Source organism: Myotis lucifugus, unplaced genomic scaffold (genome assembly GCF_000147115.1).
Source record: "Myotis lucifugus unplaced genomic scaffold, Myoluc2.0 scaffold_181, whole genome shotgun sequence".
Lineage (NCBI taxonomy): Eukaryota > Metazoa > Chordata > Mammalia > Chiroptera > Vespertilionidae > Myotis > Myotis lucifugus.
The window spans coordinates 560,665-578,233 of record NW_005871229.1 but is presented as its reverse complement, the minus strand read 5'-3'; the positions used below and the strand labels follow the sequence as shown (position 1 = coordinate 578,233).

General features: G+C 45.6%; 2 protein-coding genes across 2 annotated transcripts in view; one reads left to right on the top strand and one right to left on the bottom strand.

Moving 5' to 3' along the window:
• The first annotated feature begins 9,215 nt into the window (after positions 1-9,215).
• DYNLL1 (dynein light chain LC8-type 1) lies at positions 9,216-11,618 on the top strand. Its single transcript, XM_006096541.3, has 3 exons — positions 9,216-9,376; positions 9,605-9,742; positions 11,192-11,618. The coding sequence occupies exons 2-3, from the start codon at positions 9,611-9,613 to the stop codon at positions 11,327-11,329; spliced, it is 270 nt and encodes an 89-aa protein (XP_006096603.1). The 5' UTR covers positions 9,216-9,376; positions 9,605-9,610; the 3' UTR covers positions 11,330-11,618.
• A 2,843-nt stretch (positions 11,619-14,461) lies between these two features.
• The window catches only part of COQ5 (coenzyme Q5, methyltransferase), a 16,377-nt gene continuing 13,269 nt past the window's right edge, over positions 14,462-17,569 (bottom strand). The window contains exons 5-7 of the mRNA XM_006096540.3: positions 16,014-16,102; positions 15,304-15,415; positions 14,462-15,221 (exon numbers count right to left, since the gene is read on the bottom strand). Of these exons, the coding sequence (XP_006096602.1) occupies positions 15,120-15,221; positions 15,304-15,415; positions 16,014-16,102 (303 nt within the window). The 3' untranslated portion in view covers positions 14,462-15,119. The remainder of the gene's footprint in view (positions 15,222-15,303; positions 15,416-16,013; positions 16,103-17,569) is intronic.

Below are 17,569 nucleotides of genomic sequence, written 5' to 3'. Positions count from 1 at the left end.
CAGACTCATACAGGAGAAGTGGGACTGTCTGGCATCGGTCGGAACCCGAGGGCAGCTTTCTCTCGGAGGGGCTTGTAGCAATTACCCGGACACTGAGAAGCAGAGCCTCTGAGGGCAAGTCTGAGAGCAGCCATAACTGCTAGCCCCGCCCTGTTGATCCATGGGACCTGCCCCGCCCAAGCCCTGCAGGGAGGCTTTTGCTGGATAGCCGCAGGCAAAGGCTAGATTAGCACCTCCCTAGAGATCCAGGAGCCAGGAAGCCCAGAGGTCAGAGTAGGACCATCCAGTTTGCAGCTCCCTGGAAACATAAAGGACACACTCAGGGGGCAGACGCAGCACCAAAGCCCCATTGAAGCAAGTCTTGCCCCAGAGAGGTGTCTCCAGAACAGAAGTTCTCCCACTGCAGACACAGCTGATTCTCACAGCCAATTAGCCTGGAGGTCAATTCCTCCCAGTGATAACTACAACAATCAAGGCTTAACTACAACAAGACTGTGCACAAAGACCACAAGGGGGTTTACCAAGAGTGTCCTCCTCAGGTAATTGGGGAGGCTGAACCACTGGGCCCTAGAGGATACTCAGCACAGAAAACCACTTTTTCAACACAGGGAAGCATAAAAAATGCCGAGACAAAGAAACAGGACACAAACGAAAGAAATGGAGGAAAGCAAACTGCTGGATATAGAATTCAAAACCACACTTTTAAGGTCTTTAAAGAACTGTCTAGAAGCCGCCGATAAATATAGTGAGATCCTCAAGAAATCTAGTGAGACCCTCGATGTTGTGATAAAGAACCAACTAGAAATTAAGCATACACTGACTGAAATAAAGAATATTATACAGACTCCCAACAGCAGACCAGAGGATCGCAAGAATCAAGTCAAAGATTTGAAATACGAAGAAGCAAAAAACACCCAACCAGAAAAGCAAAATGAAAAAAGAATCCAAAAATACGAAGATAGTGTAAGGAGCCTCTAGGACAGCTTCAAGCGTACCAACATCAGAATTATAGAGGTGCCAGAGGAAGAGAGAGCAAGATATTGAAAACCTATTTGAAGAAATAGCCGAAACCGGTTTGGCTCAGTGGATAGAGCGTCGGCCTGGGGACTGAAAGGTCCCAGGTTCGATTCCAGTCAAGGGCATGTACCTGAGTTGCGGGCACATCCCCAGTTGGAGATGTGCAGGAGGCAGCTGATCGATGTTTCTCTCTCATCGATGTTTCTAACTCTCTATCTCTCCCCCTTCCTCTCTGTAAAAAATCAATAAAATATATTTTTTAAAAAAAAGAAGAAAACCTATTTGAAGAAATAATGACAGAAAACTTCCCCTACCTGGTGAAAGAAATAGACTTCCAAGTCCAGGAAGTGCATAGAACCCCAAACAAAAGGAATCCAAAGAGGACCACACCAAGACACATCATAATTAAAATGCCAAGAGCAAAAGACAAAGAGAGAATCTTAAAAGCAGCAAGAGAAAGAAAGTCAGTTACCTACAAGGGAGTACCCAAAGGACTGTCAGCTGATTTCTCAACAGAAACTTTGCAGGCCAGAAGGGAGTGGCAAGAAATATTCAAAGTGATGAACAGCAAGAACCTACAACCAAGATTACTTTATTCAGCAAAGTTGTCATTCAGAAGTGAAGGTCAGATAAAGAGCTTCACAGATAAGGAAAAGCTAAAGGAGTTCATCACCACCAAACCAGTATTATATGAAATGCTGAAAGGTATCCTTTAAGAAGAGGAAGAAGAAGAAAAAGGTAAAGATACAAATTATGAACAACAAATACACATCTATCAACAAGTGAATCTAAAAATCAAGTGAATAAATAATCTGATGAACAGTATTAACTGGTGAATATAATAGAATCAGGGACATAGAAAGGGAATGGACTGACTATTCTTGGGGGGGAAAGGGGTGTGGGGGGTGCGGGAAGAGATTGAACAATAATCGTGCACCTATGGATGAGGACAGTGGGTGGGGAGTGAGGGCGGAGGGAGGGGTGGGAACTGGGTGGAGGGGAGTTATGGTGGGGAAAAAGAGGAACCAATGTAATAATCTGAACAATAAAGATTTAATTAAAAAAAATAAAAAATATATATAAAATAAATATCAAAAATATACATCTTTGTTTTACTATGGTTTCAAATATCAAAAAATTTCTATATGTGACATGGCACCAGAGTTAAGTTAGGGTTTTTCAAAATGCTGACACGCCGAGCTCAAAAGGTTCGCCATCACTGCTCTAGAATAATTGAGATTTAACTCGACCACTTTTTATATAATTAAAGAGTGATACAGAGGTCACCTAGTGAGTCAGAGGGGGCTCTTTGGCTCCCAGAGCAGACTCACATCCCACCTCTTGGTCCATGCTGAAGGCAGCTTGTTCTGTAATTGTTGGACCCCCTCCCCCCATCCTTGCCTTTGTGAGTAGGCTTGCCTGCCTTGTGGTCTTTACATGGGGCTGTGAGTTTGGGAACTTTTTAAAAAATATATATATATTTATTGATTTCAGAGAGGAAGGGAGAAGGAGAGAGAGATGGAAACATCAATGATGAGAGAGAATCATTGATCGGCTGCCTCCTGCATGCCCCCTACTGGGGATCAAGCCCACAACCAAGGCATGTGCCCTTTGGCTGGAATCGAACCCGGGACTCCTCAGTTCTCAGGCTGACGCTCTATCCACTGAGCCAAGTTGGCTAGGGCGAGTTTGGGAACTTTGACATGCGGACTCAGTCCAGATTATGTAGGGCAGTGGTTCTCACCTGCGGGTGATTTCACCTCCCAGGGCACATTTGGTGTTGTCTGTAGATATTTTTAGGTGACAATTGGGCATGAGGTGCAATTGGCATCTGGTGGGTAGAGGCCAGGGATGCTGGTAACATCCTTCAATGCACAGGATGCCCCCCGCCCCCCCAACAAAAACTTTCTGTTCAAAATGTTAGTGCCAAGGTTGAAAACCCCCGGTTTAGGGTAACATTCCAGCATCATTGACTTCTGCCATGTGCCAAGTTCTGTGCTACATACTTTACATGCTCCATCTCAATCTCCAAATTGTCCCTGAGAAACAAGGACTATTGCAGTACCCAGTGTACAAATGAGGAAACTGGGGCTCACTTATCTAAAGTTATACACCTGAGTAGGGTAGAGTTAAGATCTGTAGACCCAGGTCTGCCTGGCCTCCAAGTCTGCACTTTTAGTCCCTGTTCTGCGTTGGTCTGCCCACTGATTGGGAGCTGAGGGGGGCCTAGTAGGCCTCTCTGGATGTGCCTGAATTTACCCACTGCCCCTACGGACAGCAGGCTGAGTACCGGGCCTTCACAGGTATCTATCCACTCAGGTGAGGCTTGGCTGTTGGCCAGAAGGGAGACTTTCTTCCGTGGGTTGTCCCTGCCTCTGTGACCTCACTCGCCCTGTCCTGCAGTGCAGTGCTTGGCTCCAAAACTCAGTTCTCCTGCCAGCCCCAGGCTAGTGCCAGTCCTTCTCCACTTGGAGGAAGCTTCTGAATTCAGGTCCAGGAGCTCCATGGAGCCTCTCCTTCCTGGCAAGGGTCTCTGAGTCAACTCCAGGGTCACAAGGTCACCTCTCACACTTCCTTCCAGGTAAGGGAGGGCTGGAGCTGCTAAGTTGGTGACAGAACTCATGGTCCAAGAAAGGGCTTGAGGTCTCAGAAAATCTTGAGAAGTGATTGCTGGTCAGGGCTGGGAACAGTGCAATCCTAGGCTAGTGGCAGGGTTGAGGTGGAGCAGTCTGTGGTCCTTCCTAGCCTGTTTGCCGGGGAGGACAGCTCCAAGTCCTGCAAGGAACCCTTCAGCCTGCTTATGAACAATCCCCAAGGACTTTCTCAAGACCCTGGGAGAATCTGATTGCTCAAGTACAAAGGTAACTTGTTCAGTTCTTGAAATACAGCTCATAGAGTTGTGAGACATCAATGAGATAATATGTCCTAAAAGCCTGGCATATAATAAGGTGTCAGTATAAAATAGCAAGAGCTATATTTTCTTTTGACCTTGGCTAGGTTTTTTAGATGCATTATTTAAGATAATCCTTCCCCCAGCCTATCATGAAGGTATTATCTCCATTTAAAAATTAGGAACCTGCCGAAACCGGTTTGGCTCAGTGGATAGAGCGTCGGCCTGCGGACTGAAGGGTCCCAGGTTCGATTCCGGTCAAGGGCATGTACCTGGGTTGCGGGCACATCCCCAGTAGGAGATGTGCAGGAGGCGGCTGGTCGATGTTTCTCTCTCATCGATGTTTCTGACTCTCTATCTCTCTCCCTTCCTCTCTGTAGAAAATCAATAAAATATATTTAAAAAAAATAAAAAAATAAAAATTAGGAACCTGCCACTCTGAGAGGTTAATTAACTTGTAGGAGGTCACACAACTTAGGCTTTTCCCACATCTGTCTGATTCTAAAGTCTGTGCTTTCAGAAATTTTGCCTCCGTCTAATTTTTATTTCCTGTGATAAGAATAGAATAGGCATGCGTTCAGGCTCAGAAGTGTTTTCTAGCAAATTTAGCAGCTAGGAATGGAATAGAGTGAGTTGTCCACATATGTGATGCTATGGAACCCCAGATGGCCCAATTCAGTGGTACCTGGTGAGGGAATCTTACATTGTTCCAGGAATTCGATTTATTCTAGAGCAATTATTCTTTATCCTCCTTCAGTTCTGAATCCCTTAATCCATCTGGTGGAAGTGATAGATCCTCTCCATGGAGAAATGCCTGTAGGTACAACACACACTTTGTGCATAGGGTTGGAGGCTTGTGAAACCTTTGAAATCAATCTGTGGACACCCTTTAAGAGCCCCCGTATAGGGCAGCATTTCCCAAAACTATGATATTGGAAGGATTAGGTTACTGTTGGCTAGAAATTCCTTGAGGATAGACTGTAACTGATTCTAGGTACATATTTCAAGCATCCAAATGCTGCATAGTACCTTTTTCTGGTAATTAGGGGATATGTATTGCTTGCTTCCCTGTTGGATGAATAGATAGGAAATGAGAAATTATTTTGCAGAGATAAGGTATAAAGGAATGAAAAAGGCTGAAAAATTTTCAAATATATTTTTATTGACTTCAAAAAAGAAAGGAGAAGGAGAGAGATAGAAACATCAATGATGAAAGAGAATCATTGATTGGCTGCCTCCTGCACACCCCACATTGGGGAATGAGCCCACAACCTGGGCATGCCCCTGACTGGGAATCAAACCAGTGACCTCCTGGTTCATAGGTTGATGCTCAGCCACTAAGCCATGCCAGCTGGGCAAGGGTGAAAGATTTTTGGTTCCTAAAAACAATGTCCCCAAATGGACTTAGGGGCGAAACATGGGCCTGAAAGGCATGGGGTTTTGGTAGTGCCCTTCTTCGACATTTAAAGAAAATATTTAGGGTCAAGAGCTGGTTCATACACAGGCACATACTAGGGAAGGCAGGTGCTACAAATGGAGAAAAACCTTTAAGCCAGTGGTTCTCAACCTTGGCTGCACATTAGAATCACCTGGGAATCTTTTTAAAATCCTGATTTCTGGGCCTCATCCTCCGGAAATTCTGTTTCTTTGTTATGGGGTGGGCCACAACATTAGTAACAAAGAAACAGAATTTCCAGAGGATGAGGCCCAGAAATCAGGATTTTAAAAGATTCCCAGGTGATTCTCATGTGCAGCCAAGGTTGAGAACCACTGCTTTAAGCAAACAAAATCTTTTTTTATTGAATTTATTGGGGTGGCATTGGTTAATAAAATTATATAGGTTTCAGGTGTACAATTTTATAATACATCATGTGTATATTGTATTGTGTTCACCACCCTAAGTCAAGTCTCCTTCCATCACCATATATCCCCCCTATACCTCTTCTACCTTCCCCTAGCTCCCTTTCCCTCTGGTAATCACCATAATGTTGTCTGTGTCTATGAATTGGGTTTTTGTTTGTGGGTTTTTGCTTTTGCTTAATCCCTTCACCTTTTTCACCCAGCCCCAAAATCTTATGTTAGGAAATCTTAACATTATCCCATTTCAAACTCCTTTTCTTGAAAGTCAGGAATCAGAAAAAGGCACACCGTCTACTCAGCTAAAGGTAGTACCGTACTGAGGTTTACAGAATAGATATTAGGTTCATCCAGGTCTGGAACTTATTGATTTATTAATAGCATAACCTAGTGAAAGTCAATATCCTAATATATAAAATGGGCATATAAGACCTGGTATTTTTTTTTCTATTGCAAACTACTCAACTTTATTATTATTTTAAAATCTTAATAACTTAGAACTTATTTATTTTTTTAAAAATATATTTTATTGATTTTTCTACAGAGAGGAAGGGTGAGGGACAGAGAGCTAGAAACATCTATGAGAGAGAAACATCGATCAGCTGCCTCCTGCATACCCCCTATTGGGGATGTGCCCGCAACCAAGGTACATGCCCTTGACCGGAATCGAACCTGGGACCCTTGAGTCCGCAGGCTGACGCTCTATCCACTGAGCCAAACCGGTTAGGGCTAGAATTTATTTATTTATTTTTAAAGTATAGTTGATGTATAATATAATATTAGTTTCAGGTGAACAGCATAGTGATTCAAGAAGACCTGGTGTTTTGTTTTTTAATATTTTTTAATTAATTTCAGAGAGGGAGAAAGAGAGAGAAACATCAATAATGAGAGAGAATCATTGATTTGGCTGCTTCCTGCACAGGGATCAAGTCTGCAACCCGGGCATGTGCCCTGACTGGGAATCAAACTATGACCTCCTGGCTCATAGGTTGATGCTCGACCACTGAGCCACCGGTCAGGCAAAGACCTGGTATTTTTAATTTAATGCGTACTATGTGGAAGACAGGAATTAGATGCTGAAGCTGCAGTAGTGAATAAGACAGGCAGGGGCAGATAGACAATAACCAAGCAAATAAATACATGAGATAATTCCTTTGAAGGAATAAATGAGGCAAGTACAATGGAGGAACTGAAAGTGTTGTAGAGAGTAATTGAAGGGTAGTGGTAGAGAGCAAGTAGAGGTGGGAGTTCAGGGAAGGTGGCATTTGAGCTGAAACTCAATAAGCAGACGTCCATGCCAGGAGGGAGATAGAGGAAAGGGGTCCCAGGCACAGTTGTGAGGAATAACTGAGTGAATGTAAAGCGTTTGGTGGTAAGCAATCACTCAATAAACAGCTGCTATTCTTATTACCTCATCCACTTTACTCTTGGCAACTTCTGTTCAAACAAGAAGCTGGCCAAGCTGTAGAGCAGAGGGATATATATATACTTTTCATATTTATATATAAAAGGCTAAGCAATTGGCTGACAGGCCGACCGGCTGGTAGGTATGACACGCACTGACCACCAGGGAGCAGATGCTCAACGCAGGAACTGCCGAGCTGCAGTGACTTGGCAGCGGTGGTTCTCCAGTGACCCACTCCAGAACCAGATGTCAGAGAGCTGGTTTTGGCCGAATTCCCACAGGCCAGGTGGAGGGACCCACCTGCCAGAGGGACCCTGCTCACTCCGCAGATGCCCTTCGAGCTGTGGCGCCACCCCAGGTGCGGCCGGCCAGCTGGGGAGGGACCAGGGGAGGTTGGCTCCAGGGTGTGTCTGGCCCTTCTCACCCTGCTGCCGGCCACCTTCTAATTAGTATATAAAAGGCCCCCATGAGAGATTCAGGTTCTGGTGTCATCAGATTCCACAGCTCTGAATCATACACCCAAGGCAGGTAGAAGCACTGATCCAGCCTCACCCTAGTCAGGTAGAAGCACTGGCCCAACCTCACTCCCATCTTCTTCAGGAATGACACCATATATAACTATTTTCACTCCTCAAACCTATAGTCTGAGTATTGGAAACCTGGAACTAGGAAAAGCCTCTTAATTTCTTAATTGATATGCATATGTTGTACCTAACGTTCTCATTATTTCCACTTCTTTCTTTTTGGAGTTGTGTGCCTCTGGTCAAATTGTAAGGGGCTCTGGGTTCATGAGAGTAGATGGTCAAGAAGAAAATGCAGAAATGTAAACAGAAAGCTTCTGGTTACATGATTAACCTGATGACTTGTTTATGGAAGTTCAAAAATACATTATAAGTATTTAAGGGTTGGTTCAAAACCTTGCCTTGACTCTGGGGATAGTTCCATAAACTGATAGTTATTGATAAGATTCGCTAGGCACTTACTAAATGCCACACGTTGTGCTAACAACTTAAAAGGCATTATTAGTTCATTTAATGCAACATGCCTATAAAGTGTATTCCTTTTATATTTATCCCCCTTTACAGATAAGAAAAATGACATTCAAACAGCTAGTAAATGACTGCTGGGATTTAAATCCAGATCTGACCTTGCTCCCTACCCTCTCAAGACCTTGCTTTTTCAACCACTTAATGGTTAGGTTAGCCTCCCTAAACCAGAGGAAATAACCTCTGAGGGGTACCTTTCTAATCATTAGGGCACCTCTGCCCTAGATAAAAGTCCTCAACCAAGAAACTACCAACAGGAAAGACAGCCTCTTTGGAGCAAGAAGCCCCACCCTGGGCACACACACCCAAAGCCACCCAAAGGGCCCTTAACCCCCTTAAAGGAGGTCCGCATTGCACAGCAGGGAGACCCAACTCTTGGGATAATCCCTTAAATCATAAGGAACCCCTCTCCCATTCCTGAGGAACCTCTCCCGATATTTAAAAGGACAGGCTACATAATTTGCGGGTCCCAGTGCAAAAATAAAATGTGGGATCTCTTGTTTAAAAAATAATAACAATTTCAAGAATGAGCCAGTAGAGCATTAAATCAAGTCCAGGGGTTCCCTCTTCTGTGACTGCATTGGCCATTTGCCTAGGTTGCCGGCCCTGTTTCAGAGATCCTTTCAATGAAGGGATTGGCCACCTCAGTGAGAATCCTTAAGTCCTTCTAACCTAGGGTGGACCCAACTATCCAAGAACAAATCTTGGAACAGCCTCCGTAAATTTGGAATCACTTCCCTTGGCTTGGACAGAAACTCCCTTCGCACCGGTCTAGCTGCTGGGTGGTTCTCCATAGCGCGGCCCAGCTCCACCTTCGGGGTGTGTGGGCCTCAACGCGTGCAGCCAGCCCATTGCCGGGGCAACAGACGCCACGAGCAGTGCATTGTGGTCTGCAACAAAATGCTGGAGAAAGATCCTGAGGGAACGGTGAGCCCATGGACCAATGGGAGAGCCCTGGGGGCTGCGGCAAGCCAGTAGGAATGTTTTGGGGGCGGGGTCTCCAGAGCAGGGCGGAGCCTAGGCTCTAGGCGGCGGCGGCAGCTGGTGTGGGGCTGCTTAGATGCGCCACGGCTTCAGTAGCGACGGCCTCTCTAGCTGGGTCTGAGCCTCGCCAGCCCCTCCCCCAGGAGACTGTTGCAGTCGGCCAGCCGCTGCTCCACTGTGAGAGGCTCAGGGGCTCGGGGGGCTTCGCTGCCCGGTTTTGTAGGCCGCCGGAGTTCTCCCGTGGTTGGATCGGCGCGGCCCGCCCTCCCTGAGAAGTGGGGTGGGGGGCGTCATCCGGGATGGCGTGGGGCGCGCGGAGCGGGCGGGGGAGCTGGCGCATGGCAGGCGCAGTCCACACCCCCCGCCCCCCATCTCCTCACCCCTTGCTTGGGCCTCCTTCCTCAGGTAACCATGTGCGACCGAAAGGCGGTGATCAAAAATGCCGATATGTCGGAGGAGATGCAACAGGACTCCGTGGAATGTGCTACTCAGGCGTTGGAGAAATATAACATAGAAAAGGACATTGCGGCCCATATTAAGAAGGTGAGGCTGGGGCGCGGGGCGGGGGCTCGGGCTGATCGCGCGCAGCTGGCGGGAGTCACAACTTCTTGTCCGGGTCGTGCATCCCCAGAGCGCCTGGCAGAGATCCCTGAGGGCACGCGGGGCAGCTTGGGTGTAGAGTTTTCCAGAAAGAATGCAAGTGAATTTTGCGCTCCTCTCGGAAAGACCAGAACCCCGGCGCCTCAAGTTTTTTTATTATCCAGCTCCGCGGGGGAAAGCGCCACCTAGCAACGGTTTCTAAGACCAGGGAGCAGCGGGTCCCCCCTTCTGCACGATTTCTGCGCGGAAGATCCATCTGGGTGCTCGGGAGGGGGGGCTGCGGGGGTGTGCCCAGCCAGCCGGAGGGAGATGTTGCCAGCCTTCCCGCGGGGAGTTCAGTCGGCAGATGAGAGTGGGTGGGAGTGGTGGTTGAGGGGCTGGGGTGGGCGCTTGGCAAAGGACGGGCTGTAGAAAGCTGCTGGCATGTTTTCTGGAAGGGAAGGAAACGGGCCACCTCAGCTGTGACAGGGTTCCAGTCGGGAATAGGAAGATAAGACTTCAGGTGGAATAGAAATAAAGACCATTTTTTGACAAACGCAGTAAGAATGTTTTCTCCTCAATCTAAAAGATGTTCGTGCTGCACACAAGATAAGAGTGGCCAAACCACAAACTTGTAATAATTTTAGAGATAAGGGTTAATTTTGGCGCCTGTTTACAGTCACCTGGTGAAGAAATTAACAGGGCATTCTAGTTCGTTCCCAAACCTCTTGGGGTAGGGAAATAGGGAACAGTGCCCTGCAACTTGCTATCCAGTGGGCCAGGGGGTACATCAGCAGCAAGACAGCGTGAGAAGGAGGGCTCTTGAAATTACAATGAAGGATAAAATTTGACCAGGTGGTTGTTTCCAGCATTCTTTCTACAGGAGTGGTGGCCAGATGTCTAGCCTCTTTACATTAAAATGTTGATCCACAGTGATGCAAATTGAGACTTTCTCCTTTTGGAAGTCTTTCCTTATCAAGGATACTGGAGTGCAGTTAAGGAAATGAGTTATAATGGGGTATTTTGAGCTAAACATTTACCATTTTCTTACGTTTGGGGGTGCATGACATAAGGATTGTTTAATTCTGTGTACACACAAGAACAAGAAACTGGAACTGTTGATGTTACCTGCTATCAGTGGATGTTTTGGAAGTTCTGAAGGTGGAATTGCGTAACAAAGTGCTCAGTCTCTGAGGCCGCCCTTTCTGCCTTTTACATCCCAGCCCCCTTTGCCAGCTTAGCGCAGATTGCAAGTATGTTTGCATTAATGCAGCATGTAGGCGACTTGGAACTGGGAAACATTCTTTCATTCTAAGAATTTGCAGATGCTAACGTTCCTCCTCTCTGCCCAGCAGGCTCTGACCTCTGATTTAAAATTCTAGTATTCTCTTTCTCCACCACCCTCTTCCCTAGGAGTTTGACAAGAAGTACAACCCCACCTGGCACTGCATCGTGGGGAGGAACTTCGGTAGTTACGTGACACATGAAACCAAACACTTCATCTACTTCTACCTGGGCCAGGTGGCCATTCTTCTGTTCAAATCGGGTTAAAAGCATGGACTGTACTACACACCCAGTGATCCATCCAAAAATAAGGATTGCAGCCTAAATTCCAAATACCAGAGACTGAAATCTTCAGCCTTGCCTAAAGGAACACCTTGATCTTGAACCTTTATTGTGTTGTTTTGTACAGGGCATTCTCTGTACTCATTTGTTGTGGTTATAAAACAATTAGCAAAGCAGCTTACATTTGTATTTATTTTCTATTCCATACCTCTCTGCCCCATGTTTTTTTCTCCTCAATATCCATTCCTTTCCCAAAATAAAATTTGTCGGAGAACTGTGTGTGATAATTTGTTCAACTAATCTAGGGTTGAAGGTGGCCCTTAGCCATCTAGGTCATTGCGGGTGAGTCCTTGAAGTAAGTTTCTGTGGAATATAGTAGACTAGCCTATTCAGTTTGTTTTATTTTTAATGTTTTTATTGATCTCAGAGAGGAAGGGGGAGAGAGAAACATCAGTGAGGAGGGAATCATTGATCGGCTGCCTCCTGCACACCCCACACTGGGGATTGAGCTCAAAACCTGGGCATGTGCTCTTGACCAGAATTGAACCCAAGACCCTTCAGTCCGCAGGCTGACGCTCTATCCACTGAGCCAAACCAGCCAGGGCTAGCCTATTCAGTTTAATTCTCATGCATCTGCAGCTGTTATGCATGATAGAATACTCAGAAGTACATGTCAGAAACTTTTGGGTTAAGTCTTATTCCTAAATTGGTAAATACTGTGTTTAGGTGCTCATTTTGTTAAAAGATGTTGCTGTAGAGCCCGGCTGGCATGGCTCAGTGGTTGAGCATCGACCCATGAACCAGGAGGTCATGGTTCAATTCCCGGTCGGGACACATGCCAGGGTTGTGGTCTTAATCCCCAGTGTGGGGCCTGTAGAATGCAGCCGAACAGTGATTCTTATCTTTGATGTTTCTATCTCTCTATGCCTCTCCCTTCCTCTCTGGGGGGGAGGGGCTATTGGTGGTGATAATGCAGTAGAACTCCTTTATATAAGCTTTCTATGGCTGTAAAATGTGAAAATAAGCTGATAACGGGCTAATGAGAAATTTGGTCTCTGGACTATTCCCCTTCCCTGCCAGGCCCCAAAAGGATACTGTAAAGATTAAAGGTGGGCCCTAGCTGGTTTGGCTCAGTGGGTAGAGTGTTCTACTTCGGACTGGAAGGTCCCGGGTTCCATTCCTATCAAGGGCGCATGCCTGGGTTGCAGGCTCCATCCCCAGTAGGGGTGTGCAGGAGGCAGTTGATCAATGATTCTCATCATTGATGTTTCTATCTCTCCCTCTTCCTATCTGAAATCAATCAAAATATATTTTTTTAAAAAGATTAAAGGTGGTTTTATTTTATTTTTTAAAAAAATATATTTTATTGATTTTTTACAGAGAGGAAGGGAGAGAGATAGAGAGAAACATCGATCAGCTGCCTCCTGCACATCTATTGGGGATGTGCCCGCAACCCAGGTACATGCCCTTGACCGGAATCGAACCCGGGACCTTTCAGTCCGCAGGCTGACGCTCTATCCACTGAGCCAAACCGGTTTCGGCTAAAGGTGGTTTTAAAAGGGAAAAAGTTTTTAGCAGCAGCCCTCCATGCAGGAATTTAAATGTGTAAGCCTGTTGTGCTGTGCTTGAACTACAAATGTGAATTGAAATTTCCATTAAAAGACCCAGTATAGCCTTCATTAAAGGTTTCCTGCCATCAATTTTAGGAAGACTTCAGTCTTTTTTTCCTCCCCCTATCAAATTGTTTTATTAGGTTAAACAACTTAAAGACTTCAGTTGATTATTTTTAAAATTTATTGATTTGAGAGAGGCATTGATTTGTTGTTCCACTTATTCATTGGTTGATTGTTGTATGTGCCGAGTGGGGATTGAACCCACAACCTTGGTGTATTGGGACAGCGCTCTAAGCTGCCCAGCCAGGGCTATAAAGACTTCAGCTTTTTAAGAAAAGCAAACATGGCAGCCTTGTCTTATAGGTAGAAAGGAAATACTCCAGAGGCTGAAACAATACGCATCCATCTTGGGAAGTTGCAAGGAAGGTCGGGGCTTTCTAGTTATCCTATGCTCAGTGCTCACATGAGGGAAGGCTTTTTGTTTTAGATCTTGGGTCTGTGAGATACAATTAGGATTTCTGAGCAGCCAGGCTATTGCTATAAGAAGGGGGTGATAGATTTTAATTGACAGGTGATGATTCCATCTTAAGAGCAGTATTAGGTCGGTAACATCTTTGGGAAGATCGTTTTTCTTTTTTCATACGTATATTTTTATTGATTTCAGAGAGGAAGGGAGAGGGAGAGAGAGAGAAACATCAGTGATGAGAGAGAATCATGGATCGACTGCCTCCTGCACCTCCCTACTGGGGATCGAGCCCGCAACCCAGGCATGTGCTCTTCACCGGAATTGAACCTGGGACCCTTCAGTCCACAGGCTGATGCTCTATCCACTGAGCAAAACCAGCCAGGGCAAAATTGTTTTTCTTTACCAGAACTTGGAGTTTTAGGATTCCTAGTGAACTTGAGCTGTGTTAGGACTGAGAACATTTTCAGTCTGTTCATATAAATACAAGGGGCTGGACATTAGGGGTTCTGACTTGATTAGGCCCTTACCTGTTTTTGAGGACTGGCAGTTTTAAACTTATTATTTTTAAAATATATTTTTATTGATTTCAGAGAGGAAGGGAGAGGGAGGGAAAGAGAAGAAATATCAGTGATGAGAGAGAATCGTTGATTGGCTGCTTCCTGTATGCACTGGGGATTCAGCCGGCAACCTGGGCATGTGCCCTGAACAGGAATCAAACCATGACCTACTGGTTCATAGGTTGATGCTCAACCATTGCTGGCCAGGCTTACCTTATTTTTTTTATTAAGATGTGAAGAAACCACATTGCTGTGGAGATAGGACTGCTTTGATGCACAAAAAACCTTAGGCTTTATCCAGATAAAAAATAGGGCCTCATTTTAACATCAATTACTATATTAAGGATACAAGAGCTCTGCCCAGCTCTGCCCCCAAGTACTGGAGGAGGTTAGGCTAGATAAATACTTTTCAAACATTTTTTACTATAAAATCCTTTCTTCAAATATATTCTGACAAAGAAGCTTTCTAAGACATAAAAGCTGGAGTTTGCTGGTATTTATTCTTTTAAGGATTTGTTGTTTTCTTCATGATAGGCACAGGGGAACAATAGTGGCTTTTGGTAGAAGAGCATTGAATGAATGATGGCAAATGTATTTCCCTCAAGAAAAAAATGTACAAATACCATACAAATTGTAAACTCATTTAGAGGTTCAGTACATAATTCTAGTTGTGATCGTTAGCCCTGATGGGCCTTGGCTTTGGCCCTTAACCAGTCCTAGGCTGAAAGATTGACTCAGGTCCAGTTAGGAAGCTTTCTAGTTCAAATCATTAGATTCAAATGATCCATTGTCCTGGAAGTCAGAATCAGCAGAGAAACTACAAACACACTCCAAACTGAGCTTCAGTGCTGGCTTAACCACACACTGCACAGCTGAGGAAAAATAGCAGGAACTGAGCAAAAACTACAGGCACAATACCTTGGGGAGAAGGCCTGCAGGAAGCAGTTCCTAGTGAAAGCTGAAATAAAGTGACAGGAATTTGTTTCTTCCATTTTGAGACTGGTCACATCAGAACATGAGTCCAAGGCACATATCCTTAAGAGGAGATATTCTGTTGCTGGTCGCACCAGCCTGATTATCCTCGAGTTGCAGGCTTTTGACAGGATGGGAGTGGTTCATGCTCCAGGATGGTGACGGAGTTACAGTTTGAAGCCAGAGTGAATGGCCACGATGCCTGATGTTAGACTTTCATAAGTCACTTTCTGAAAACCTGCATCTTCTATCATCTCCTTGAACTCCTCCTAAAACACAAAGGGAGATATGGCAAGGATCACCTCGATTTCACCTTTCAGGCCTTTGTCATAAGTTACAGAGGTTTTGTACCTGAGCTGGGAACTGTCGAATACTCTCTACAAGGTATTGGTAGGACTTCCAGTCTTTTGCAATAACCTCTCCCATGACAGGAATAACCTGGAAGCTATAGAGATCATAAAGCCTAAACAAAAAGGCAAAAGATTAAGATTAGAACATGCCCCTTGGTGAGAAGCAAGAAGATCTAAGCCTGGGATCATAAACTCAGATGCCTAGAGGGTCAAGCAAGTACCTAAAATAAGTGAAGTGGTCCAGGTGCAAGGTCAGGAGGGAGCAATACGGATGTGGTGACAGGTATAGCTAAGAAGTGCCATGAACGTGGAGAAGGGAGAGTTACTGCTCAGCTCTGACCGCGGACATGTGGGAATACGGCTTACTCAGAGTTGCTATGTTTTCTGATTTCTCAGGTGAAGCTGGAAATCCAGGTTTTTATGTAAACTTTTATGAATTGTAAATATGGACATCTAAATCAACTTATTCAAATGCCAGGACTCAAAATCTGTGGACAGACTGAAGCCTCTGGTTGCTGGTTTGAGACTCTTCTGGCCTAGATGCTGTCATTCAGGAGTGGCTGACAACATCTGCCCTCTGAGGTGGCACTATCCCTCAGAGAGTCAGTCTCTGAGGCTCATGCTTCTTGCTTACTGGCTACTTTCTATACATTTTTGGAATGGGAACCCTTGGCTAAACAATGAAAATCAAGCCCTGTTAACAATACCAACCTGGACACAAGGGGATTGGTCACTTGGCTAAACTCCAGACAGAGAAACCGTCCTCCTGGTTTCAGGACCCGATGAGCTTCCTGGAGTGCCTGAGAAAAGGAATAACAGAACACATTCCTCAGCAGACTCACTCAATTCCACGAGGCTGAGACAGCTTTAGCTTCTGTGGACATTATAAGTTATTTCCCACTGATCCTTTGTTCATGCTCAGTTGGGAAGATGTAACAGCAGAAATAATCCTATAATATCCTATATTTTATAGGTTTTCTGTTGCTCATGAAGAGATTACTTGAGCCCTAGCTGGTTTGGCTCAGTGGATAGAGCGTCAGCCTGTGGACTGAAGGGTCCCAGGTTTGATTCCGGTCAAGGGCACATGCCCTGGTTGCGGGCTCAATCCCCAGTGGGGGACATATGAGAGGCAGCAGATTGGTGATTCTCTCTCATCATTAATGTTTCCCTTTCCCTCTCCCTTCCTCTCTGAAATCAATAAAATACCTATATACAGTGTATAAAAGGCTAATATGTTAAGTGTCCCTCCGACCGGTCGCTATGACACGCTCTGACCATCAGGGGGCAGATGCTCAATGCAGGAGCTGCCGTGACCCGCACTGGCCATTTACAAAGAGATGGCATCACGAACTTGGTGCCCACAAAGCAACACTCAGCTTCCCCCAAGTGGGACACAGGCCCTGCCACCAGCCCGGAGCAACAGCCCACCAAATCGCAGCTGACGCTGCCAAGACCTCATGGCACAAAATGCGGCCCACAGCCCAGCCCAGCCTGAAAACGGTCGCTGTGGGCACCGTGTAATGATGTCACGTAGCAATGCCGGGCTTCCTCTCCCTAGCAACTAGCCTCCTTGGAGTTTCTTCAGCCCAGGAACATGACTTGCTTTATAGCCAGGTGCAAACATTTTACACTGTAACCAAAAATCTGTGAAGCATTTTCCCCGTGTCTCATCTCATTTGATCCTCACAGAAGTCCTGGAGAAGGTAGATAGGAGACTCAGTGGAATCCTATTTTCTTTTCATTAGCCAGAAAACAGAGATTTAGAAAGCTTAGAAACTTGACCCTACTGAAAAGAACTAAGAAATGATGGACCTTGAAAATGACTTCAGGTTTTCTCACTGCGCAGAATATAGTCAAACACTGCTGCAGTTAAATATTTTCCCTTTGTTCTCCCTGCGTGATCTACAATAATAATCTGCTTTGTGCTGATATTTACTGCTGTGTTCCTGACAATTACTTGAAAGAGAAGTTGGGGTGCTTCACTAGGCTGGAAAAAGTTTAGCTACGTCAGAAAGCAGGTCTAATTAAGCAAGTTTATTCTATCCTATATAATAAAGAGGTAATATGCAAATTGACCCTCACACCATAACGCTGCCACAAGATGGCGGGCGCGCACAGCAGGAGCACGCAGCGGGGGCAGGGCCGGCGGCCGCTCCGCGCGGCTTCGCTGGGGTTCCTGTGGCCCCATGGGGGTGCGGGGGTCCCGGCGGCCACTTTGCGCAGCTTCTGACGGTGTTTTTGCGGGCCTGGTGGCTGCTGCATGTATC